At 36.6% G+C, this 27,884-nt stretch overlaps 1 protein-coding gene and 1 pseudogene across 4 annotated transcripts in view; one reads left to right on the top strand and one right to left on the bottom strand.

Moving 5' to 3' along the window:
• The window catches only part of ARHGAP32 (Rho GTPase activating protein 32), a 288,412-nt gene that overhangs the window by 188,688 nt on the left and 71,840 nt on the right, over window positions 1-27,884 (bottom strand). Inside the window, exons 1-2 of one of the 4 annotated variants that reach the window (XM_041770212.1) lie at window positions 25,633-26,066; window positions 17,954-18,061 (exon numbers count right to left, since the gene is read on the bottom strand). The exons of 1 other annotated variant lie outside the window; for it this stretch is intronic. Coding sequence is in view for 2 of the 3 variants with exons in the window: in XM_041770210.1 (XP_041626144.1) it covers window positions 2,977-3,092 (116 nt within the window). In the remaining variant the exon portion in view is untranslated. Of the gene's footprint in view, window positions 1-2,976; window positions 3,344-17,953; window positions 18,062-25,632; window positions 26,067-27,884 lie in introns of those variants that run through there. 2 more of the 4 variants (XM_041770210.1, XM_041770211.1) reach the window with 2 other exon arrangements.
• Window positions 12,653-13,114, top strand: LOC121499518 (annotated as a pseudogene).

Here is a 27,884-nt window from a genome sequence, read left to right as displayed (position 1 = left end):
CCATTACTCAAAATCCCTTCCTAAGAAAGGAATTTCAGAACTAAGATTTAACAGTTACATATTTCACTATTCTTTCACTTTCAAATTCATTTACATCTCGGTTCAAAATTTTGCTTTACCATATACTTACATCGTGGTCTATGTGTGCCTTTCTGAGTGACAATTTCCTCATCTGGAAAATGGGAAAAATACTACCAACTTTATAGGATTGACAGATAAGTGACAAACTGCACATAACATATTTGGCTTAATACGCTGCATATAACAACTCCAAAATTAAATTTTTCTTTCTTAAAATATTTAAAGCACCTCTCCTTTTCCTCTTCTGTACCATATTCCTCCTGATGGAAGGGCACTTCTAATGATTCTTAAGGACTCTTCTACTCTAAGGACTATGGCAATCTCTAAATGTTCTAGTCTAGGAACTATTTTAACAGTGATAATGGGTAGGTAATAGCTTTACTCTACAAATGAGAACTCAGAAAATGAGAGATTTGTGAGTCAGTGGTAGACAAGTTTGAACTACTGCAATGAAGGAGATTGAGTAACTTCCCACAGTGCTAGAATGTAAGAAAAAGTATCCTTTCCTCCAGCCAATAAAAATAAATGTTATTCCAAAAGCTAATGGATAAATATGAATGCCCCTCTGTGAGTACTTCTTCCTGAGGCAGATGATAGCTAGAAGCACCACAAACCTACATTGTAGGTAGGGTATGATTTTCTCAGTCACGGTGTCTCAAATGACACAATGCTATTGTGTGTAAATGAAAATTAACTAGAATGTAAACAGTAACACAGTTTAATTTAATGTGTTTTAGCAGAGATTTTAAAGAAACTCGTGAAGAGTTTTCCGTATATTTTCTTAATTACTAAATTGCTTTTATTAAAACACTTCTCATGTGTAACACTGAGTCTACTATTTAGTTCTCCCAAGGTTACAGCTGCAACTCTCCTACCACAACCCTTCACCTTCGACACCCACACACACATTTTTCTGTTAGGCATTTTAGCTGGAACGCCGCTGCGAATGTCATAAAAGCACTCTGCTGCCACATTTCCTCATGTCTTACTGCTGAATAGGTGAGAAACACTACATGAAATATGGCCTTACCCAGATCTCTTTGTTGCACGGACAAAGAAAGATCAAATCTCAAAGGCATATTTGGTCTGGGAGAGCATATTCAGATATGAAATATTATAAAAAGGATCAATGCCCTGTGGTGTGTCATGGTTTCCTAAAACAATGCAAACACTAGAGTTCAGTTTCTCAGGATGAAAATGCTATCACATAGTCTTGAAGAAAAAAGAAAGATTTGCTTTCAAATTTAATAGTCAGAAGAAAAACCCAGACAGGCTCCTGTTGCCTAACAAGTAAATCAAGGATGACAGTACCAAATCTATTACAACAACAAAGTCTGGATTATTTCTTCCTTTGACTAATACCCCAAAATAACTTTTATAATTTTAATACCAAGTTAAACAGTTTTAATACCGACAAAATACATGCTTTATTTTTTTCTAACTGTCCATGAGACACTGACCATATTATAAAGAATTTATGGAACATAAAAAAAGCATATTTTGGTAGAGAAGTAGCTTACTCACATAGGAAAGGCCACATAAAATCATGGGAAGAATGAGAAAGTTGATACAAAAAAAGAACTTAATATGCTAATAGTCCATTTTCATACTTTGAACATTAAATTTTTCTACAAAATTTAAAACATACTTATTCATTTTAAACACTGAGTGGGAAATTTAATGTGAGCTATCAAGACTTCCTTATATTTAATCCTTTCTGCCATTTATCCTTTAGTTTTTTTTAAGATTTTATTTATGAGAGAGAGTGTGTGAGGCAGCAGGAGGAGGGGCAGAGGGAGGCTGAGAGAATCTCAAGCTGACTCTGCCCTGTGCACACAACCCAACGTGGGGCTCAGTCTCAGAACCCCGAGATAATGAGCTGATCCAAAACCAAGAACTGGACAGTCAACAAACTGAGCCACCCAGGCTCCCATATCCTATATATTAAAAATCAAATCTGTGGATAAAGAAATTCTTTACCTTGAGAGAGACTCTTTTTGAACATTAAACATAAAGACAAGATCTGATATAAATAATGGTATGTTCACCTACCCAAGCACTCACAGGTAAAATTATAAAAGATGTTTAATTGCTCACGTGGGTGGCAGTGATAATATAGAGAACAAACTTCTTCATGATTTAATAACTCCAAAAGAATGAATTTGCTAACCTGTTTGAAAAAAAAAAAAAGCCTTCTAAAATTTAAAACAGAATAAACCAATGGCACTCACAAGCTGCACGTAAAACCTTTTTCTTCACCTGTGCCACCAAACTTCAAGATCTACTTAATTAGGAGGCATTCCCTAAAAGAAGTTATGAAGTTACAACTAGAAATGCAAAACCAAGAGAGGAAGGGGAGTAAGACACAAGGTCAGGGACAAGAGTAGGGATCAAAGCCATGAAATAATTAATTTGTACTTATGGTCAAAATGTTTCATACACATGAACAAAGCAACAGAAGTATCCATGCACCTGGGCACAGATACATACAAACATTCCAAAAAAGAGGAAGAAAAACCTATTATATTCAAATTCAGATCAAATCTATTGGGTACAAATCAGATACAGGAAGGAGTGGTACTTCATTCATTATGAGTCTCTACTTGAAATTCCTGAAATGCTACTACAAAACCTGTCTAACACCTTCTCTTCCTGGTGTTCTAACAAGTCATTTAAAATGCATTTTATAAGCTCAGGGCATGTTGTGGAATGAAGAGCGCTACGTGCAACTAGAAACCTGTTCTTTCCAGCTCCAAAACGTTCCCCAGAGAAAAAAAAAGATAGTCTCACCAGAGAAGAGATTAAAACTGGAAGGATCGGAAATGAGTGCAGGGGTGGAGAGAGTGGACAGAGGAACAAAAGTGAGAGAGAGAGAAGGGTGAATTCCATAATTACCTGAAGTCATCTTCCCTCTCTCCCTCTTCACTGCCAGTCATCTCGGTTATAACTTCAGAATCCAACCCAAAGACACTATCATCTCCTGACGTGCTACTCTCACTTTCAGTCTCCATCTTGTATTCAAAAAATTTAATCCTCAAGGCATGAAATAAAGAACACCACCAATGTTCAAGTTGTTCGGCTCTGTTTATGTACACCCAGGTGTGTGGCTGATGCACAGTGATATGTGATCACGCCGGGCCACAGTCTATTATGTACTATTCTAATTACAGTTGGGGTAAAGACAGGAAATCACATAGAGCAGGCTCACTGCATCCGACAGCTCCACACCTGTGACACCGAGGCCCCTCCCACCGCCTCAGGCTCTGTGACCTACATAATCCAACGCAGAACCCAAATGAAGGTGAGTTTTCACTAATTATTGATCTAATAACTATTTTTCTCCACACAGGTTTCCAGGTAATAAGTTAAAAACAGACAGTTTCAAAGTACAAGATTTTCTTATTTTGCTATTTCAAAATGAATTATGAAAGGTAAACCGAAAACCAGAAAGATAACACTATGATATAGAAGTCTCCTGGGCCAACCACAATGAGAGGCACAGTTACAGACCTCACAGTTAAGGAGGATCGCAACTCAGAGACATGACAAGCATGCAGCAGGGACCTGCCCAACTTCATGCCTTCTCATATTACACCCATCTTTCCTTCCCCGCAGTAATAACTGCCAGATACACCTTGCTCAGGTATCCAAAATGGGACATAACAGCCAGGCTTGTCCATGGCCTTTTAAAAATAAATAAATAAATAAATAAATAAATAAATAAATAAATAAATACCAGAAGTTAAAAGACTTTGACAATTACACCAAATAAAAGCATGCAACATTTTTAACACACCATTTAAACTGCAGACGCCCATGGCAGCAATAAAATGACTTGCTGGGAAAGGAGTGAAGACTACAGCATCTGTAACACTGACAATAACACAACTGTTACTCAGAAAATAACCACGTTGGTACCAACCACTGATACGTCAGATACTCATCTTTTGGCCCAGCAATTCCCTTTCTAGGAAATTACTGTTTTTTTATTTATTTATTTATTTTTATTCATCAGAGACACGGAGAGACAGAGAGGCAGAGACACAGGCAGTGGGAGGAGCAGGCTCCATGCAGGGAGCCCGACGTGGGACTCGATCCCGGGTCTCCAGGATCATGCCCTGGGCCGAAGGCGGCTGAGCCACCCGGGCTGCCCTGGGAAATTACTTTATTTTCACAGGTGGAAATAACAAAGAAACAGAAATACTCACAGCAGTAAACTTTATAACAACAGAATAGCAAAAACCACCTAACTTGCTCATTAATGGAAAACTGGATAATCAAATTACGGAATCTCCACAGAACGGAATGCAATACATTTGGGTAGAGAAACTCAAGGCGGCCCTACTGGTCATGACTAAGGCACAGTATCAAGGCAAAGAGAAAAGAGGCAAATGTGGACAACAGTATAGATGACATGTTCCCAAACACATTTTCAAAGAAGAGGAAGGAGAAACACAGGACTACATGCACAGAAGATGCACAGGACAGCACCAGTGAAAGCTGCTGTCTCCAGGGGGAAAACACGGAACGAGAGGGAGACAGGTTTTCACTGTATCGTGCGCATATCACCCTTGCAAAAATAATAACTAACTTTAACAGTCTTTTATATCCCTCAGCAAAGAATCAGATTTTTAAATGTTAAAATAACAGTATTTAGGTCTGCTTTTTTCTTCTAAACAAATCTAACTCCTTTAATGTGTTTCATGAGTCCAATTCACCTTTCCTTTTAATTCTTTTTTTGCTCCTTCATTACTGTCATTGATTTGCCTCACTTTCCCAAGCCCTTTCAAACCTGAAAATGTGAACTGTAAGCAGTAGTTTTCCAGAGAACGCTAGGGCGGTCTAATCAACACAAGCTCACCCGGGACATCTTCGTTTCTAGTCCTAGGACCACTGCAGAACCGTACCTCCCCACCCACCCCACTGCGGTGACAGCTTCCATCCCACCAACCTGACCTATGCACCAAGCAAGGAAGACCTTCCACAGCTCTCACAGTTTTGACTCTGCTATCAGGAGTTCAAAAAAAAGGTTTCAGCTTCAAAATCAACCTATTTTCTGTTCCCTTCTTCAATAGCTAGTGAAAATCCAGCAGAAACATAAGGTAGTGAATGGCAGAGGGCATGTAAGGAACAAAGCGGAGTCGATCACTAGGGTTGCCAAAAGCTGAGAGGACTCCATATCCCTGAAGACCACAATTGCTTTCACTCCTTTCCCTGACTGCTTTAAAACCTGATCAGGCTTCACGTCCCCAACAAACTTTTGTGGGGGCACAAGTCTCTGACCTAAACCACAGGCCTCATCATGGACAGTTTACAACCAGTTGGTCTTTATCTTCTACTGATCAAGCGATAAGGAAGACAAAGGGAAAGGGGAATTTCTAAACCCACCGCAGCAAGAGGAAAAGGAATTTTAGCAAGAGTTTAAGAATCTGAAATTAGAATGTTTTCTTTTTTTCAAGAAAAATGTTTTTAAGGTAGCTTATTTTTCTAGCAGCAGTAAAGTAGTAATAACAGCAGCAAATATACACTTACTTTCTGTGCCAAGCATTGTGCCACGGGCCTTACAAAATAATTCTAATTAATTAGGTAATACTCACAGGTAGGAGCTATTTTAATCCTCACATTACAGGTGAAGAAATTGAAGTTTAGCATAATAATCTGTCCAGGGTTACTCAGTTTATAAGTCTGCATTTAAAATACTTTTTAAAAATCTACCTAAAAATCTAACCACCATATGAAGTACTTCTATGGAGAAAATACGTGGCTTTCAATTTCAACTACATTAGCTCATTAGCTTGGCCTGCTCTGATCTCTTAATTCTGTTGTATAATGGCGACCTGCATTCATTTCTATACAGCATCCTCCACACATTTGGGTTGACTACAAAAAAAAAAGGTACACGTAAGTGATCACAAAACAAAACAGCAGCAGGGCAGGAACCAAGAACCAGGGTCCTGATACTCCCATTTCATGCTCCTTTACCAACACTTTAACTTAGAATTGTTTTATCAATTCTGTTCAAAACACCCCGTGGCTCATAGCCAAAAGGTCAATCAAGATCTCCTGAACTAGGCACCAAGCTTTATCCACAGAATGCTTCACAATTATGATTCTAAACACAGATATACCAAAAATTGTGTATTCTCAATGTAACATGTCTAGGTGTAATTAATGTGTGTGTGTGTGTGTGTGTGTGTGTGTATAACTTTTAGAAAGAAAAGTTAAGCATGAATCCTCCTAAAATACTTGCAACTGGAGACTTTCTTCCAATGTAAAAATCACAAAATATAATGTACAAATGTCATTAATCATCTTTATACTATATATTCATTCTAAATTCCAGATTACTTGTATCTTTAACTTGTTTTTCTAACCAGGTGGCCTGGTTGGCTCAGTCAGTTGAACAGCCAACTCGATATCAGCTCAGTTCATGATCTCAGGATCTCAGAGTCATGGGATCAAGCCCCAAGCGGGACTCCATGATCAGAGCAGGGTCTACTTGAGATCCTCTCTCGCCCTCAGCCTCTGCCCCTCCCCCTACTTGTGCACTCTCTCTCTAAATAAGTAATAAATAATATCTTTAAAATTTTTCAATTGTTTTTCTAACCAGTTGTAGGTGGTTTGTAGGTATGTTACACTGCAATAACTAACTTCAAAAGAATAACTATTTTCTTACTATACAATACTCTTGTGTTCTGAATCATCATACACAGACATCTAGTTGAGTTTACAAATGTATCAAAAGGGCAAACAATTATGTATACTTTATTTTGTTAAAATTTATTTAAGTAAAATAAATGTATTTGTTAATTTATAAATAAATTTCATTAAAATATCTACAGTACAGTAAATCGATTTAACATGCTCCTCTATAGGTCGCTTTAAAAATAACAGAAAAATCTACTTGACTAGAAAATGGAAACTATCATGTTAGAATAGATTTTGCCTCTTTAGAAATATATATTTCAAGAGGGATCTAACTCTGAACAACTCTTCAAAAATGCTAAACTTCAAAAAAATGGATATCTTAACAAAACATCACTTCTATCACAATAATGTATGTATTTTAAAAAATATATTGTATTCCAAAAAGCTGTCTTATGAAACTGGAAAAAAATTTCAATAGAAATGGGAATATTTTGAAATCAGACATTGGTTCAAATTTCAACTATGTCATTTATAGATAGTGCGGCTTGAGGTAAGTAACTTAAAGTGAGTCTCAGTTTGGTAATCTCTAAAAGAGGAATAATAATAACCTTGTAAAGTTAATGTGTGGATAAGAAATAATGCATGTAACGAAACCATCATATTGCACAGTAAAGATAAGATCCTCTATAAAGGACAGACATCATGCTCATCATCACTGACACCACGGAATGCTTTTATTGTTGTAATTGTACAAAAACTGAGAAGATATTTCATCTTAAATACTTGGCTTTCTTTAGTTTTATCACTTAGCAATTTTTACCATACTTGAAGGAGAGTAGTAATCTAATAAATGAAGGGAAGTAAATCTCAAATAAGAAATAATTTTCTACTTATTTGAGTCCCTTTCATTAATGTAAAGAATGGAAAATCAAAAATTAGAACTGAAAGTTCAAATACTCCTCTCATTACATTAATATAAGGATTACAAAGTACATATAAAACTAGATCATAAGACAATTCAGCATGACATTTCCAATCTAATAAGTGAATTTAAGTGGAAATTTAGCAAGTATATGCATAAGCTCTCAATATTTAACTAAAACCATCTATTGTTTTTAAATTCTGTATCCTTAGCCAACCAAAGATTAAAAGCATACTTGCTGGTATTCAAGTTTAAAAATCTGCAGTATTCATTATAATGTAGAATACTGCCTTCAACAAATACATAATCTCAGGCTATGTTTTCACTGTATCAGTAACTACCATCAGTTGTTACACATTCTAGAATCTTCATCTCATGTAACTACTGACTGAAGAAAAATACTATGACAGTCTACCTAACCAGACTTCCTCGACACAAATTTTAACCATAATGATATAGTCTGTTTGGTATCATTAACTGTAAACAAAAAAAATTAGAAACTATATAGAGCAGATACCATTATTATAAGAAAATATATATATATATATATATATATATATATATATATATATACATATAAAGACTTGGAGATCATATAACAAAAATACTCTGGGTAATTTTTACTTTTTTAAGTTATCTACAATGTTTTTAAGCATTGGAGCCTGCTTCCCCCTCTGCCTGTGTTTCCACCTATCTCTGTGTCTCTTTCACGAATGAATGAATGAATGAATGAATGAATGAATACATACATACATACTCAAGAGCTCAAGGTGCTCTTGCACTAGGGAAAAAGAACATGATATCAGCATTAATATATTCTTTCAAATGGAATTAGAGACTGCAGAGAACAATTCATACATCTACCAAGCCATGGGCACACATTACGGGCAAGTTGTCTTAACGTGAGCATTCCATTAGGAGACTCAGTAAAAACAAAACAAAAACACCGACTTCACCATAATCTAGAGATCTCAACAAATCCTCACTGGTCTGAGACACTACTCACAACAGTGTTTCAATCTACAGATAAAATAACCAAAACTATAGTGTTAACAAATAAAGGTAAACTCTGAAACAAGTTATAATTCTTCTAGCAATGAATTTAAGGCCACTAAAATACAACATCTACATGTAATGGTTAAATGAAAACACTGCTAAAAAGTAATAAAAGCATAGTGTTTGAAAATTAAGAATTATGCTGCAACTGATTTGGTAAAGGCCTTATAAAGACAATTAAAACTCAGTATTCTGGGCAGCCCGGGTAGCTCAGTGGTTTAGCGCCACCTTCAGCCCAGGGCCTGATCCTGGAGACCCAGGATCGAGTCCCATGTCAGGCTCCCTGCATGGAGCCTGCTTCTTCCTCTGCCTGTGTCTCTGCCTCTCTCTCTCTCTCTCTATGTCTCTCATGAATAAATAAATAAAATCTTTAAAAATAAAAAATAAAAATAAAATAAAACTCGGTATTCTTTAATATAACACTGAATTAAAGAAATTATTTCCTGAGCTAGAATTGTGATTGAATATGTCATCATCAGTGAGATACAGAACCAAAAGGTTTCCATTACAAGTTTAGGGCCTTAGAAAACTATGATCTTGGCAAAAAACTGAAATTTATGTACAGTACTTCTGATAATTCCTGTAACTGGATCATCTCCTGTTAATGATATTTCAAAGAAAAATGCTAAATGTAAACTTAAGGAGTAACAATCAGGAGAAAGCAAAATGATTCAATGATTTTTTTTTCCCCATTATCCATTGTTACAGAAATTTTTTCTGGTAAATTTAATCAATTACAAAAATAATAATAATAATAGTAATAATGTAATCTTTTGGTGAGTAAACTATAATACAGAAGTAAAAAGAAGTTAATATACATAGATTTGGGGTACCTGGATGGCTCAGTGGTTGAGCATCTGCCTTCGGCTCAGGTCATGATCCCATGGTCCAGGGATCGAGTCCCACATACGGCTCCCATCAGGGAACCTGCTTCTCCCTCTGTCTATATCTCTGCTTCTCTGTATCTCTCATGAATAAATAAAATCATTTTTAAAATAAAATAAAATAATAAAAGGTACGCAGATTTATATTTAAGTTTGAATGACACATTAATTAGGGATTATCTGCCTATTTCTTCTGATTTGGCTAGAACCAGACATTAATATTACTATCTGTGGTGCTTTTCATGTGATGTTTTCATGCGATGTTTTCAAAAGATGTAGTAAATGCAAAGTATATTTTATAATATATCAAAAAGTACTTCAAAATAATAATACTGTTTCTGAAGTGTCAATTCAGAATCTTCAGATTCTATGCCCTTGTGGTAAGATAAGCATGTTCTGGAGTGCTTGGGTAGCTCAGTCAGTTGGGCATCTGCCTTCGGCTCAGGTCATGATCCTGGAGTCCTGGGATTGAGCCTCACGTCAGGCTCCCCACTCAGCAGGGAGTCTGCTTCTCCCTCTGCCCCTGCTTGTGCATTCTCTATCACTCACTCTCTCTAAATAAATCAATAAAACCTTTTTTAAAAAAAAAAAGATAAGTATGTTTAGAAACTGAACTTATTATTTACTGGTTTGTAGTTTATTAAACTACTATTTTACTATTTATAAGTAGTATTCACGTTAAATATACAAAGCAATTTAAAAACAGCAGTGCTAAGTATCCATGGTTTTCATTTAGGAAATAATGTTGAATTTTTTTTAATTTAATAAAGTTAAGATCACTCAAATTCCTCTGTGCCAATTATTACCTATGTGAACTCAGGCAATTAAGATCTCTTAAATTCAATTTCTTCATCTGATCAGAATAACCTTGCCCAATTATACTGCAATTGAAGTGATCAGATGAAACAAGAGATATAGACTATCTATGTACCACAACATTTGTAAATAGTAAGTGCTAAAAAAAAAAAAAAAAACAAAACAAAACACAGAAGACATAGTAAAAGAAAGACGTTTCATGAATCTATGTTTTGGATCTACTAAAAAATGTTAAACTATCTCATGAGAATGTTAAAAATTCTCATGAGATAAGGACTCTTTTGTAAATTACTAAAATACCATTATCTCACCTAAAGTAATCAGCCAATAATCCCTAAATATCATAAATACATAGTCAATGCATCAGGTTTTCTAATTGTCAGGAACCTTTTTTTTTTAAACAAATAGTTTGTTTCAATCACAAAGTCCACACATGGTGGTATTACAGTTAATAGTTACAGTTAATAATCCTCCTTCATTTTTGTCACATATTTGTTAAAGAAATCAAATCTGCATATTCTCTAACACTCAGGATTTTGCTGACTAATATGCCAAGAGTCTGGTCCTACAGACTCCTCGAGCTATCATATTTCCATTTAACAGGCTTTAATTCTTTTAAAAAAAATATTTCTTTACTTGAGAGAGAGAGAGAGAGAGAGCGTGTGCAAGCATGCACACAAACAGGGGAGGAAGGAAGGGAGAGGGAGAAACAGATTCCTCCCTGAGCAGGAAGCCCAGTGGGGGGGCTCGATCCCAGGCCCCTAAGATCAAGACGTGAGCCAAAGGCGGAGCCCTAAGTAACTGAGCCACCCAGATGCCCCTACCTGTATTAATTCTTAAAAGCTATATGGAATGCTTTGATATTTTCTGACTCATCTACCAGCCTTCTAAAATAAATATTAATCAAATGAACAAATAAACAAAGTGGTAAAATATCAGTAAAGATTAAGCAAAAGTAACCAAAAGGCTATAGATAATATATTCTTCCAATGACTTAAACGGGTATTAGTGGGGCAGCTATTCAAGGCAACACATGTTAAGAGGTTTCAAGTGTTGTTTTGACTTCTAACCTAAATAGGTTCTTGCATCCTCTACTGCCACCTATGACATCTATATGTCCTCCTACATGATCTAAGTTCATTGGCAATAACTGCACATATCTGAACAATCTATGACTAATACTAAAACTCTACCCAGTATGTTTGCCACTAGTCAGTCCCTATTATTTTAGAATGGCAACATAAAAGCTGTATGAACTATGGAATATCCTTAAAAGAGGGGACAGAAACATTATCATGGCTCCTATTTGGACAGGAATTAGAAACAACTGATATCCTGGAATAAACTACCACCTAGATGAATAAAGTTGAAATATGGAACTACCCCAATACCTAGTACAGTAAATTTAATTCACTAACTCTTAAACATCTGAAATTAAATCATTAGTAGGAATCAAGAGGTCAAAGATTAATCTATATAACAGGTTGCATATCTTAGAAATTCCCCATACTGGGATCCCTGGGTGGCGCAGCGGTTTGGCGCCTGCCTTTGGCCCAGGGCGCGATCCTGGAGACCCGGGATCGAATCCCACGTCGGGCTCCCGGTGCATGGAGCCTGTTTCTCCCTCTGCCTGTGTCTCTGCCTCTCTCTCTCTGTATGACTACATAAATAAATAATAAAAAATAATTTAAAAAAAAAAAAAAAAAAAAAGAAATTCCCCATACCAATTCCCATACAATGTGTAAAAGAGATAAACAACAAACATCTTCATGAGCTTGGAAATCCAACAGTTTGCCAAGAACTAGACCATCTCCTCTCCATCTACCCCGAGAAAACAGTTATTATTTGACCAGTGTATCAGAATCTACAAGCCAAAGAATAGTTAAAACAAAGATTCTATAATTATCAACTATATTCACAAACTAACAAGAAGTTCTTATCTGAACAAATGGAAAAGACAATTCATCATGGTTTGTCTGCCAGCATCAAACAACCAGCCAATGATTAGCATCCACTCTGTCATTTTTCAAATATAAAATACAAAACAGATAACAGCACAATAAAAACATCACCTAAGACTAGTTAGTACAAGCAGTTTACTATTTTTAAAGCATTCTGACATATTTCAAAGCAAATGACAAAGAGAAAGTAAGCCAAGGGAAGAGTGGGAATTTGGGGGAACTGAATGTTTAAAAGAAAAAGCACTGAGAATTGAATTCACTATAATTTTCCTAAACTGGGCTGGTGTCGAGATGGGCAAGTTCATGAAACCTGGGAAGGTGGTGCTGGTCCTGGCCGGACGCTACTCCGGACGCAAAGCGGTCATCGTGAAGAACATTGATGATGGCACCTCAGACCGTCCCCTACAGCCATGCTCTGGTGGCCGGAATTGACCGCTGTCCCCGAAAAGTGACAGCTGCCATGGGCAAGAAGAAAATCGCCAAGAGGTCAAAGATCAAGTCTTTTGTGAAAGTTTATAACTACAATCACCTCATGCCCACAAGGTACTCTGTGGATATCCCTTTGGACAAAACTGTCGTCAACAAGGATGTCTTCAGAGACCCTGCTCTTAAACGCAAGGCCCGACGAGAGGCCAAGGTCAAGTTTGAGGAGAGGTACAAGACTGGCAAGAATAAGTGGTTCTTCCAGAAGCTGCGGTTTTAGATTTCTTTCAGTCATTAAAAATAAATTAAAAAAAATTTCCTAAACTACACAGTCAAATATTAAAGAACAACAAAAACAGGTTAACACATTCCATGAAATGAGTAGACAACAAGAAAATATGGTCACAGTATTGTTTTCTAAGGGAAAAACTAAGAATCTTCCTTCAAGTGTGGCTTGAAACAAATTTTCAATCCTTTTTTCTATCCCCAAACAGTTCAAAAATATGCACACATTCATTAATAAAACTGACTCATTACCTATTTAGAGATTTATTTTGATTAACAACAATTTAAAAGCAAATTATCTTTGAGAGTGTCAAGCTTGTTGAGCATTCAAACCGTAAGTTGAAAATTATTTTAATTAGAACTTAATTTTACTAAATTGGCAACACAAAAGAAGTTAGTTTTAAACAAGGATGGGGAGGAAGGAAGACCTAGATGAAAGACAGGAGTCCCTGGTCAGCTAAGGGAAAATATGAGGGTAAAAGGAGGAGGACAAAAAGTAAACACATAACTCCTTAAAAATTCACAGCTGTGGGGAACCTGGGTGGCTCGGCGGTTTGGCGCCTGCCTTTGGCCCGGGGCGTGGTCCTGGAGTCCTGGGATCGAGTCGCCCATTGGGCTTCCGGCATGGAGCCTGCTTCTCCCTCTGCCTGTGTCTCTGCCTTTCTCTCTATCATGAATAAATAAATAAATAAATAAATCTTTAAAAAAAAATTCACAGATGAGGGTGGCTCAGTTGATTAAGCATCTACCTTAGATTCAGGTCGTGACCCCAGGGTCCTGAGATCAAGCCCCACTCCTTACTCAGTGGGGAGTCTGCTTCTCCCTCTCCCTCTGCCCCTGTCCCTGGCTCATGTTCATGCTCGCTCACTCTCTCTCAAATAAATAAATAAAACCTTTTTAAAAAAAAAAGTCACAGATGACATAAATCATTAACCAGATTATCCAAGGATATCAGTAAAGTATTCAAAACATTCGGGAAATAACACCAAGATGTCAGAATGCTCAACTGCATAGACCCCAGCTGTGAATCAATGTGGGGATAATTCTTAAATTGACTGACATTCGCGTTAGGCTATCATCTCTGAAATCAGGAACATTTGTCTAACTGAGTATGTGGTGTAAATGTCTAGAATGGTAAAGAAAAATTTGCCCAATGACTACATAATGCTGAAAAGAATGAAGGACCAGATAAATACTTGTGTCAGAGAATACACACAACTTGAAACTATGATTAGCACTTATAAAAATGTCAGAAATTTAACTATCTTCAAAGTTGGAAGAAATCTTAAGGACCACCTCATACGTAGTCAGCTAGTAAACTAAACTCTAAAAATTCATGTTTCCTTTTCCTACCTTACCACTAACTGTATGGTAAATTTTCACAAAGTATCTCATTTTAGTTCCAATACCCACAACAACCTAGTGGAGTGATCAAGAAAACAACACTATCCCTGTATTACTTAAGTGGGAACTGAGGCTTGCCCAAGGTCACACAATTTATAAGTGGTATTTACCTCTTAGGTTATTTGTGAAGGAACAGGTAAAATGTCTCCTCCACTAAAAAAATTTTCAAATCACTCCCCAGTCCAAAGCATTCTCCTTTCTGCTGCCCTACAATATTTTCAAAAACACTGAAAATACTTTTAATAATACAAGAGAAATAGTCATAAAAAGGGTAAATGATTTGCCCAAGGACACAAGGGTGGAGCTGGGAGTCAGAGTCCAGAGATCATCACTACACTGTTCCCCAAAATGATCACTAAATATGATCTCTTCTGCTATATAACACATGTCTGTAATATGAATTAGATCACAACCAGATTATATATGACAATTTTTTCCCTGTTTTCAGTCAGGTACATCCAGTTTAACAGGAAGTTCATGACCATATGGTGGATGCAATAAAACGCAGGGTATCATTGTTCTGTACATAATACCCACTCATACCATTTTGATGCTGGTTTCAATGGAGTCCCACACTACATCGGCAGGGCTTTTGCATGCTACTTCCTCATTTTTGCATATTTTGCCCTTGTCTCTTTAATTCAGCAGCCTCAATGCTTCATGACACCCTTCATGACACCCTTTCTGTCAAGCAACCATAACCTTTTTTTAAAGATAAAATCCTACATTTACTGTAATGTTTCTTACTTACTCGCCATTTGATATCATCTTTTTAACTGCACTTTTATTATTAGGACTGGTGTTGCTTTTATTAGTGCTCTGGATACAAAGCTGAATATATTTTGAGTGATTTGTACAACTGTTTTTATCAGACCTTTTTGGCGTATGATTTGCAAAACCACAAGATTTTTCAGAAACACATATATCACATTACAGCAAGAATGGTATAAAAAAATGTTTTAAAACCAGTATCATTATTCATATATACTCCTCTAGGGCCAGTCAGATCTTTCAAATCTTACCACAGAATAAAATTGTTGCCATCAAAAATATTGAACATCTAACACAACAGGACATGTAGCTCTCCCCTACTCATCTCAATGCCTTCAATATAAACCAAAAGCCAGGAGTTCCTCAGAATGTAAGAGAATTACACAAACTGTAGCTGGCTCCTAAACTTGACAGGACATCATGATCACAGGAGTAGCTTTAAAAAAAAGAAAAATACAGGTTCTCCCAACCCCACACAGACCCACTGGATTTCCAGAGACCAGATCTTAGAATCTGCATTTGAAATTCTTCAGTTGATTCTATTTATCTGACAGCCCAGTTGCTTAATGATCAGGTGTTTCATAAGAAAGAAACAAGCACAAAAACTATGCAGCCCCAAATGATATGGTTTTACTTTCTGAAATGACCAATAATTCAAGCAAAATAAATAGCATTTCTAAGAGTACTAAAATTGTATAAATATGACCCTATAACTTAGAATTCATATTGATAAATTCAAATATGAAGAACTGTTCATTAGTTGTGATTACTAAGAGGTGAATGAGTGGTACCAGCAACATAACCATCAACTACACCCTCTCACTAGTTGCCTCATTAGCAAATAAGGCCCTCATTGTGGGAAATGGAAGCAAAATCATGGGGTTTATTACAAACACACATGTAACAAGTTTTATTTTCTTGGCTCGGAGCTCCAGCAATCTGCAAGAAAGTCACCACCTTCTGACTTATTTATTCGGAAATTCTTGGTTCTACTGGGGCAAATTATTCACAATAAAGCTGTACCAATAATAGTTACACTATTACTAACCATACCACTTAATTTATCTTAATTTATACTTATTTCTCCACTAACATTTCTTATTTAAGTACTTGCACAAATCAACCACAATTGGTATGTGATAACTACTATAGTACATAACATAGTACCACTATAAACACTTGAGATGACAATTAGAGCAAGGTATGCTTGTACAAAATGCTCTAGGAAAGTTCCCATCATGTTATATACTCAAATTTATGTTCTTATATATCTGTGATCCAAAATATTTACAAGAAGGCAACAAATGCTTAATTTGAGGGCTAAAAATCTGCTCATTTTACATATAAAGAAACCTTATTTGGACTACCAAATATAATTAATTTGGATCTCAAATTATACTTTATTTGGCCCGTACCTAGTTGTCCCCCAAAATATATATTTAATGTCTTACTTTACTCTCCAAACCCTATCAGAGGTTTACCTTTCATAATGGTACATTTCAAATAAATTATAGTGCACTTATAGAATCCATGAATTTTCATTTATCTAAGCCTCAAATGTTTTGACTCACTTGACAGTTCTGCTATTTGAAATTTAAATGACATAAATTGAGATACAGGGTAATCAAGGGATGCCCCTCAGGCACTAACATACTGCTTTGCTCAATGAAATTCACATCTCACTGAAAATGGACAAAATCACTGCTTCAGTTAAACCAGAAAAATACCCCAGGAGGTATTTCATATGACACAAAGGATGTGGTTTACCACCTATAAGCAGCTCAATTTTAATCTTTCATTTGTCAGAACTGCTTGCCAAAGGCAAATGAGAGTATCTAATAATACACTGAAATTTCTTGCAATTGGCAGATGCTGTAACAACAACGGAGAACTATAACTGATGTGAGACTCCAAGATATCATCACAGCACACTTATAACCCTGACTTAATAACATATTGCAGGACATGTCAAAAATAGTGCGCCTTATCTCAGCTGCATTAAACAAATGCTGCATTATTAAAACATACATATTAGACTCAAATCTCCTAAAAATGTAACAGGTTTCCTTACTTGAATTTTTTTGTGTTCTAAGTAACATTTTTTTACTAGTGTAACATTTTAATAATGCCAAATAAGCCATTTAAAAACAGATTTTTTTCAATTAGATACAGTGCTGTGTAACAGCCAAAATACCAAAGCTTGCATAAGGACAGTACAGGGATGATAAACTGAGGTGGTAAATGAGGACAGGGAGACAGGCAACAAAACTATATACTCCAGTTTGGGGATGGGAGGAGGTGTGCGTTACATGACTTTTTTAAATAAAAATTATAAAAATCTTGAAGATGAAAACAATCTACCTCTTATTTGTCTCATCTTGTCCATGCCTGTTGCTCAAGAAGCAATTTTTAAAAGAAAACTGCAGGAGTACTCTTCCCTAAAACCCATCCTCAGTCTAACCATCAAAAAAAAGTCAGGAAAACTCAAATTAAGAAACATTCTACAGGGGATCCCTGGGTGGCTCAGCGGTTTAGCGCCTGTCTTTGGCCCGGGGTGTGATCCTGGAGTCCCGGGATCGAGTCCCGCGTGGGGCTCCCGGCATAGAGCCTGCTTCTCCCTCCTCCTGTGTCTCTGCCTCTCTCTCTGTCTATCATAAATAAGTAAATAAATATTTTTTTAAAAATTCTACAAAATAACCTACCAGTACTAATCAAAACAGTCAAGGTCACCAAAACCATGGGAAGTCTGAAAAACTGTCACAACCAAGAAGAGCCCAAGGAGAAATGATGACTAAGGGAAGCCTGGTATCCTGGAACAGAAAAGAAACATTAGGTAGAAACTAAAGATTCAAATAAATATGAACCACAGATAACAATTATGTATCAATATTAACTCATTACGTGTAACAAATGTAGCATTAAATGTAAGATGTTCACAAAAGGGAAAGCTGGATGTGGCATAAATGGGAATTCTGTACTATGTGTAACTTTTTGGTAAATCTAAAACTATTTTTAAAAAGTTTTTTTAAGAATTCTATTGTAAATGATAGAAAACATAGCTCAAACTGGATTAAACAAAAGAAATATATTGGCTCATAGAACTGAAAATACTTAATGACTGGTCTCACTTCAAGCACAGAAAGATTCAGAAGGTTCAAATGTTTTCAGTAAAGTGTCTTCACTGGTTGACTTTGTCCTGCTCTTCATATGTTGGCTATAATCTTAGGTTTCAGGGGCGCTTGGGTGGCTCAGTCGGTTAAGCATCGGACTCCTGGTTTCGGCTTAGGTAGTGATCCCAGGGTCCTGAGATCAAGCCCCATGTGGGGCTCCCCACTCAGCAGGGAGTCGGCTCCTCTCCCATCTCCCCTTCCCTCTGCCCCTCCACCTACCCACCTTCTCTCTCTAAAAAAATTAAATCTTTAAAAGAAATTTATATATATATATAATTTATATATAAATATAAAATATATATTATATATAAATCATATATATAATATATAAATATATAAATTTAAAATTTAAAAGAAATTTATATATATATACATATATATAATCTTAGGTTTCAGATACAGTTTTGCTATAACATTTGTCTTGAAAATACAAATTTGTTCCAAAGTGACTGATACATTAAGGAACAATCCGAACATAGCATGAACTGTACATTTGTCCGTGCATGACTTCATCTGCTGAAAGAACCAGGTCAGGAGTTAGCAAACTTTTTCTGTAAAGGACCAAATAATACTTTAAGCTTTGTGAACCATATGTTCTCGATCACAATTCTGCCTTTGAAGAAGGAAAGCAGCCACAGATAACAGTAAAAGGAAAGGACATGGATGTCTTCCATAAAACCTTATTTACCAAAACAAGCAGAGCCTTACTCAGCTTGTCAACCAGGGTCAGGGTTAGCGTCAGGTGAATGCAGAAGATTGCATGGAGCAGTACCAAGCCCTTTAGGAATATAGAAAACACACCTCACCAGGATAATGAACCACACCTATCCACATGCAGTATACAACTTTTCAAACAATTGTTGCCCAGCCTCCTTCCACCACTTTACAACACACACGTTGCAGTCCTTCTAATCACATGGTGGCCACGGTCCTGCACCTTTTTCTTTCCTGGTAGCCACCACAGATTCAGTTTAATTGGGCCATTTATTTATCTACTTCTGAACCAATCACTGTGTCCAAAAGACCGTACTGTGCTCTCTTGGTCATGGCTTGAGTCATGGACTTTATCCTTGCAACAGGAAGGTAGAAACCTACTTGATCCCTAAGTAACTAAGACTGGGGTAAGTATCCTCAAAAAAATCAGGATCCTATCATAAAAAATAATGATAATAAAATTTTTTTTTAAAAATCTGAGAGGGGATCCCTGGGTGGCTCAGCGGTTTAGCGCTTGCCTTTGGCCCAGGGCGCAGTCCTGGAGTCCCAGGATCGAGTCCCGCGTCAGGCTCCTGGCATGGAGCCTGCTTCTCCCTCTTCCTGTGTCTCTGCCTCTCTCTTTCTTTCTATGTCTATCATAAATAAATAAATAAATATTTTTTTTTAAATAAAATAAAAAATAAAAAAATAAACTGAGAAAGAAAAGTTAAGTATCTACTACAATCTCTCTGTTCAATAGCTACAGACTAAGTAGCATAGCTTACTATGCGATTCATTCATGCAAACTCAACAGTCCCTATTCAGCAGTAGGTAGGATTTCAAATGGTTTAAAGACATGCATTTTTAATAAAAAAAAGAGCTTCAAAAAAAATCTAATTCAATGTATGGCACCCGGTACTCAAGTGAAAAAACAGCAAATCTATTTCATTGCTGAATAAAAGCTATGATTAATTTTATGAAGAGAGTATGCTTTTATTCTGTTCTTTATAATAAATGTAAAAGGTTTTCAAGGATACTTCCAGGGAAAGCATTCCTTTCACTCTGTGCACCAACTTCAACACTAACCCATGGGTTAATGCACCTCATGGATACTGAAGTGAGCAATCCAAGATTTCCAAAGAATATATTCTCAAAGCTTATAAGCCCAAATGTAACTTTGCTTAAGTCCAAACAATTAGATAATAGTTCCTCTCAAGACTATATACTGATTTTAAAAATCAATGTGAAATGCTTTTTAAAAATTGCCTGCCTTTATGAACTCCACTCACGCTCTATCTGTAAATTACTTCCCTGAACTCGCCGATTTTTTTTTCACATTGCTATGACTTTGTTTGTAATATTTAGCCCCTCTGTTCTGAACGGCCTTTCACCTCTTAGCTTGGTAAACAAGGACTCCTCTTTCAAGACTCAACTTAGGCAACACTGTCTTGTCTGAAGTCCTTCTTCCCAGTGATTATCATTGTTTTATTTTGGTTAATGATAATGTTTCCAGGGTTTGCTCAGTAATTATGGTGCTGGCTTTTGGAAACAGATACACAGACAGACAGACAGATACACACACAGAGATTTTTATCAGGTTACAGCAAACAGCCACCTATTTTTTCTATCAAGATTGAACATTGTATTTTAACGAATGGCTTTTCAAAATAAGACTTTCCATTTGATTTATTTATATGATGATTTATAAAAGGAATTTGCTTTCAAGGAAGGGGAGAAAATAATCACATCTTGATCATGGTATATTATTCTTTAATAAACTTTGGGTTCTACTAATATCTAAAGGATTTTTAGGGGATGGTAAAGAAAATATAAAAATAAAAGATTTTTGCACTGATATCTATCTGTGAGACTAATCAATCTTTTGTGCAATCTTCACCAAGTTTTGCCATCATCTTTTAAAACTGTTGAAACTGTTCCTTCTTTTTCTATTCTCTATACCATTCTATTTAAATGGCACTGGTATTACCCCTTTCATAAAGGCACAGATTTCCTCTCCCAAATCATCCAAGTCTTGCAGATTAGGGTAGCAAGGAGGGTTGCTCTTTAACAAATTTTCTATTTCTTTTATAATTGCTCTGCTTCCATTTTCTCTCTTTTCTAAAGTCAGTCTTCTAGGTAAATACAGCCTTCCTAGAAATATTATCCAATTTATTCAGTTTCTTCTACTTCTTCATCAGAGCTGAACAAATGTTATGGTTCTTTAAATTATTTATGTGCCCATGGTGCCTGGGTGGCTCAGTATTGATTTCAGCTCAGGTCGTAATCTCAGGCTTGTAGAACTGGGCCCTGCATCGGGCTCTGTGCTGGGTGTGGAGCCTGCTTGAGATTCTCTCTCCTTCTGTCTGCCCCTCACCCTTCTTAAAAAAAAAAAAACATTAATTCTTTATGTGCCCATGGTCCTTTCCAAATGAAATTTAACAGATTAGTTATTTCATTGTTTTCTAAAATAAAACAGCTCCTAAATATCTCTAATTACCTACTGAAAATGTTACTTCTCAGTGCCTTCATTTAGCAGTAACAGATCCTATTTCCTAAGGTTATTATGAGAACTAAATGAGGTCACGTAAGTAAAGGGCTTAGAACACATCCCAGCACTCAGTGCACTCTATCAATTTCTACTTTGATCTCTGAATTAGATTCTAATTGCTGCTATAACAAAATCACTCCAAACTTAGTGGCTTAAAACAACACAAGTTTATTTATCTGATAGTTCTGGAGATCAGAAGTCCAAAACCAGTCTGACTTAAAGATGTTCAGAAGGCTTGTCCCTTGAGAAAAGGGGACAATCTGTTTCTTGCCTCTTACATAAGCTTCCAGAGGCCATCTGTATTCTTCAACTCATGGCCTTTTCCACATTCTAACCTCCTGCTTCCATCACCACATCTACTAGTCACTCTGATTCTCCTGCTTCTCTCTTATAAACCCCTGAGGCTACCTGGGGCCCACTCAGGTTTCCAGGACAATCTCCTTACGTTAAGATCCTTAACTTAATCACATCTGCAAAGTCCCTTTCGCCACATGCAGTAATCTGATACAGGTCCCAAAGACATATCCATGTCACTAGAATTTGTGAATGCTATTTTATTTGAAAAAAGGATCTTTTCAGGTTATGATTAAGGATCTTGAAATAAGAAAATAATCCTGCAGGGCACCTGAGTGGCTCAGTGGTTGAACATCTGCCTTTGGCTCAGGGCGTGATCCCGGGGTCCTGGAATCGAGTCCCTCATTGGGATCCCTGCAGGGAGCCTGGCTTCTCCCTCTGCCTATGTTTCTGCCTCTGTCTCTCTCATGAATAAGAAAGGAAAAGGAAAAGGAAAAGGAAAGAAAACCCTCCGTTATCTACATGGTCCCTAAATACCACCACAAGTATCCTTTTAAGAGACAAAGAAATAAGAGATACAGAAGGAAAAAAAAGGGATCTGAAGAGAGAGGCAGAGACTGAGTGACCGACCAGCCATAAGCACAGGATACTGGCAGCCACCAGAAGCCAGAAAAGGTGAGGAACCAATCCTCCCCGAGAGCCTCTGGAGGAAGTAGGGCTCTCCCAACACCTTGAATTCTGACGTCCAGCTTCTAAAACCATGAGAGAATAAATCTGATACACCACCAAGTTTGTGGTCATTTGCTGCAGCAGCCACAGTAAAGTAACACGTTCACAGGACATATTTGAAAGGCCATTATTCAGCCTTTATTAATTCCTTCCTTTGCTCTCTTTGGATATATTTTGGTATTTTCACTCTCCAGGAGTTCAATGGGTAATTCATTTACTCTAATTCTTTCCTGTTTATTAATATGGATTTTTAAGATAAATAATCCTCCTACATATGCAGTTTTAGCTAGATCCCACTGGCTATATTTTGTTTTCATTGTCCTTTTCTACATTTCTTACTTCCTCTTTGATCCAAAATTCATTTAGAGTTGTAACTTACAAATGATACTATTTTTGTGTTTTACATGTTTTTAATTATTAACGTCTACTTGTATTGTAATGTGATCAGAGAATACTGGTCAATTATTCCTATTTTGGGGGATTTCTTGAGGGTTTTTAATGAACCAAAATATGATCAGTTTTTATAATGTTCTAAGAGAAATTGAAAAGAAGGTGTGTTCTGTTGTTAGAGTACAAAGTTCAATATATTTCAATTAGATTTACCTTATATTAATTGGGTTCTTCTAAATCCCTATTATCCACTGCTATCTCCAATGCTTGTTTTTCCATAATCCATATGGTTTCAGCTTTATGTTTGTTAATGCTGTTAAAGCATAATCAATGTGTACACTTTATCATTATAAACCTTGTCTCTTTTAATCCTTTCTGCCCTTAATCCAACCATCTTTTTTTTATTAGTTTCAGATGTACAATTTAGAGATTCATCAGTTGCACATAACACTCAGTGCTCATTCAATCACGTACCCTCCTTAATGCCCATCACCCAGTCACACTCTCCTCCTTCGCCAGCAACCCTGTCTTATACCAAAACCAAAACCTTTTCCTTCTTGTTAGCTATTGTTTCAAGTAATCCAGAAAACTTTCTTCTCTGCTCTGAAAACCAAGCAGCCATGAGAAAGTAACAATTAACATACATAAGGTTAACACTGATATGAAATAGTGACACAAGACAGATCACTCTAAAGCCATGTCATACCAAGGGTTACACCGTGCCAATATCTAATGTTGCATGAGCAATAAGAAAATGTTACATGTTAAATCCATTAATGTTTTTAAAGTTCATATAAAAGACAGCTCCTTGCTATGAGCATTTCTAAAGCTATCTTCTTTTATAACCATGTACACATATACTCTGCAATTTATATATTATGAATCACATAAGTTGTTTCTGAGATGTCTATCATCACACAAATATAATACTAAAAAGAAAAAGGAAAAAATTGCAGTGCTATCTATCCTTCATTTCTGATTTCTAAATAATTTTAATGAAATTTTTAAAAAGACTCAAAAACATATACTATATAGTCCTTAAGGATTATTCTGACCTTTCCTTTTTTTAACTTTTTTTTTTTTTTTTTTAGTTTTATTTTATTTATTTATTCATGAGAGACACAGAGAGAAAGAAGCAGAGACACAGGCAGGGGGAGAAGCAGGAGCCCAATGTAGGACTTGATCCCGGGTCTCCAGGATCAGGCCCTGGGCTTAGGGCGGCGCTAAACCACTGAGCCACCAGGCTGCCCTATTCTGACCTTTCAAATAAACACTCCAGTCAGAGAAACAGTGATATACTTATCACTGAGGTAATCTTTGCAAAGTGGCTAAAATTACTAGCGTGGAGTCAAATCTGAGTTCAAATCCTACTATGGTGGAGTCAACTCTGAGTTCAAATCCCAGCCTTGTTGATTACCATGGGACCTTGGGCAAGCTATTTAACTTAAACCAAAATTTCCTTATATGCGAAATTGGATTAATACTACCTACTTGAGAAAGACATGGGAAGAATTTTTTTTTAAGATTTTATTTATTTATTCATGAGAGACACACAGAGAGAGAGGTAGAGACACAGGCAGAGGGAGAAGGAGACTCCCCAGGAGTATCCTGATGTGGAACTTGATCCTGGGACCCCGGGATCACAACCTGAGCCAAAGGCAGATACACTCAACCACTGTGCCACCACCCAGGTGTCCCACTGGGAAAATTTAATATGACATATACATAATGGACCTGGCAATAGGCCTACTACACTGCTTGTAAGTTGTTGTTGTGTAAACTCTCAGGTAAAATATCAAGACTAACTCTGACTTACATCTACTTTTAAAGTCTGCTGATATTTATGAAGTATTAGCTTTATGTCATTTCAAATTCATAACATTACATTGAACACACTGTGAAGAATTAAATGTTAAATAATATCTACTTATTATAAATCTGGTACTGAAAATATAGACAAATTTATCCATGGTATCTCACTGCTAACGAATGGAGTGCAAATTTCTTTATATAGAATATATCCTGGCCTTTATATGTGCGTCCACCACCATATCTGGCAATTAGCCATTGCAACTATTTATGGTTCTCCACCCTTACTTATACTGTTTCAAGTTCTTTACAGAAGTGGTTCCCATGTACTCTGTCATCCATCTCAACTATATACACACCACACACCTCTACACACCTGGCAAAATTCTATTTGTTCTAAATTAACTCAAGCATCACCTACTTTAACAAGCCTTCCCTGGGGCGCCTGGGTGGCTCAGTCAGTTAAGCATCCAACTCTTGATTTCGACTCAGGTTATGATCTCAGGGTGGTGAGATCAAGCCCCATGCTGGGTCCCCCACTCGGGCCCCCCACTTGGTTTCTCTCTCCCTCTCCCTCTCCCTCTGCCCCTCTGCCTGTCTCTCTCTAACACATAAATCTTTACAAGTATAAATTTAAAAAGAAGCCTTGCCTGAGCTCCTCAGATATAAATTTATATAAGCATAAACGATGGTAAAAGTACTAGATAAGGAGGCAAAAAAGATAGAAATTGGAAGGGAAAATACATACCAAAGGAAAGAAAGGGTGAGGAAAATTTCTGAAGGCGTGTTTCTGAAGCATAGGAGAAGCTCCTCACCTCCTCCTCCTCCAAATAATAAAAAAGTATTTAGGGTTACAATTCCCAGCCAATTTAAAGGTAAGACCTAATAATAACACAAGGTGGATACTGCACCAGGAAGCAGACTCTGATATATCTGGCCTCTAGAATGTTTACTAGAAAGTGCTAGTGGGATCAACATCTGTAGCAAGGAGAAGGAGGCCTAATTAAAAAGGAGGAGGTTGGGACACCTGGTTGGTGGCTCAGTCGGTTAAACAACCAACTATTCTTGGGTTTGGATCCAGTCCTGATCTCAAGATCCCAAGACCAACCCCCATGTGGGGCTCCTCAGCACAGAGTCTGCTTCAAATTCTCTCTCCCTCTCCCTGTCCATCCTCCTCCCCCTGCATGTGCATGCACTCTCTCAAATAAATAAATAAAATATTTTTTTTAAATAAAAAATAAAATAAAAAGGAGATGATGACTTTCATCGTGGACCCAATGAAAACTGCAGCCAACCCCTGGGAGCACTAACGGGGCTCTTCAGAACACAGGAGGGCAAACAGGACAGCTCTTTATACCCTGTATCAAGGAGTCTTTTGGTCCCATTGGTAAGTGGTACTGAATCCAAAAACAAACACCTACTAAATTTCCAACTCAGATTATGCTGAGAATCTGATAACTAGAGAATTATCAGAATTTTATTATAAGAATTTTTTAAATTCTTTTCACCGTTTAGCTGGGGCATTATTTCAAACAGAAATGATTTATTTTGGAAGCTATAATTTTTCCTACCAGAAATAAATGTAAATCTCAGTTATATGTATAAAAGACTACATATAAAAAATTGTTTTATCATACTTTACCCACAGTGTTTAAGTAGTTGTTATTATCAAATATAAAAATGATTCAAGATTTACAAAGCCTATCTTTTCCTTTTAGTCTTTTCATTTTATTGAGTTCAGGTGGGGGCACCCTTCCAGAAACTTTCCTAGCATTCCTGTCCTCCAAAGAATAAATAAGAAAGTTTAAACCTATTTTCCAGCTACATGTTTCTGAGGTCTGTTATGTAATCTAAGCTCTACTTAGGAAGCACAAGAGAGTAGAGAATTAAAGTCTCACACATCAGCAGAGATCATGTTCTCAGGCAATTTCTCAAACTAACCAGACAAAATCTCTATTCTTCTGGTCCAGAAATGTAGTTTCTCCAGAAATTTTCAAACCTTCCAATATTTTGAGAGATAATTTCAATAATATTAACATATTATTTGTAAAGTAATAGGACTTGCCTCAAACTTTCTCAGCTCAGACTACAACTCTATTTTTCTGCCACATAATTACTAATATTCTCTCTTCCAAGGGGTAAAAGGAAGATAGAGATAGTGCTCCTACTTACAAATAAAAATACTTAAAATCCAGCGTTCATTAATATTCACCTTAACCAACCATCCACGCATACACAATGCTCATTCTGAATCCCACATAATTTAGTCTGCAGCAAATACAGGGAGGCATAACCACCTTGTCATGAAAAAACAAATCCTGGATATCCCATTTCCAAACATATCTCTTCATCTTAAAGCTCATGGACAAACAGTGAAAAGGAATTAAACTCTGGGCAAATGAGGTTTTTGAAGCTACAGCGCTTGCATAAATTGCTTAAGAAAACTACATCAGGCAGAGCAGAGGATTTCATGGTAAATATGCTTTTCCTTTAACTGGAACATTCTCTAGAATAAATTACCTTTTTAAAAACCAGAGTATCATTAACTGGATAATGTGGCTTAAAACCCTTTAACATATTTACTCACCATCTGGAGTCTTCCAGGAGAGCACAGGATGAACAAAACAAAGAAAAAGTATAAACACGCTGAAGGTGAATTTTAGGGTAAGAGAAAGGCTCTGTGAATGGTATGGGTTAGGAGTAAAAGAGAACCATGGGTGGGACTATCAATAAAGATATATGAATAAGCTCTGGAAGCCAGAGAAAGGAAAAAAGCTATTTTAGCATTGGTGCAACAATATGACAAAACAAAAGGTTACATTTCTCTTCTAGAGAAAAACAGAAAAATGTCACTTCTATCAGGGGGCTTTTCCAAAAATATACAGAGTCTGCTGAATAGGAAAGCCCAAATGTTACTCTTAGTACTTTTTGCTTAAGAACAATGTATCTTTTGCCCAATAAGTGGTTACACTGGTCTTAGGGTAGAATTCTGGAGGGTCC

This window comes from Vulpes lagopus, chromosome 10 (genome assembly GCF_018345385.1).
Source record: "Vulpes lagopus strain Blue_001 chromosome 10, ASM1834538v1, whole genome shotgun sequence".
Lineage (NCBI taxonomy): Eukaryota > Metazoa > Chordata > Mammalia > Carnivora > Canidae > Vulpes > Vulpes lagopus.
Note: the sequence above shows the minus strand (reverse complement) of the source record. Positions and strands in the feature narration are given on the sequence as shown.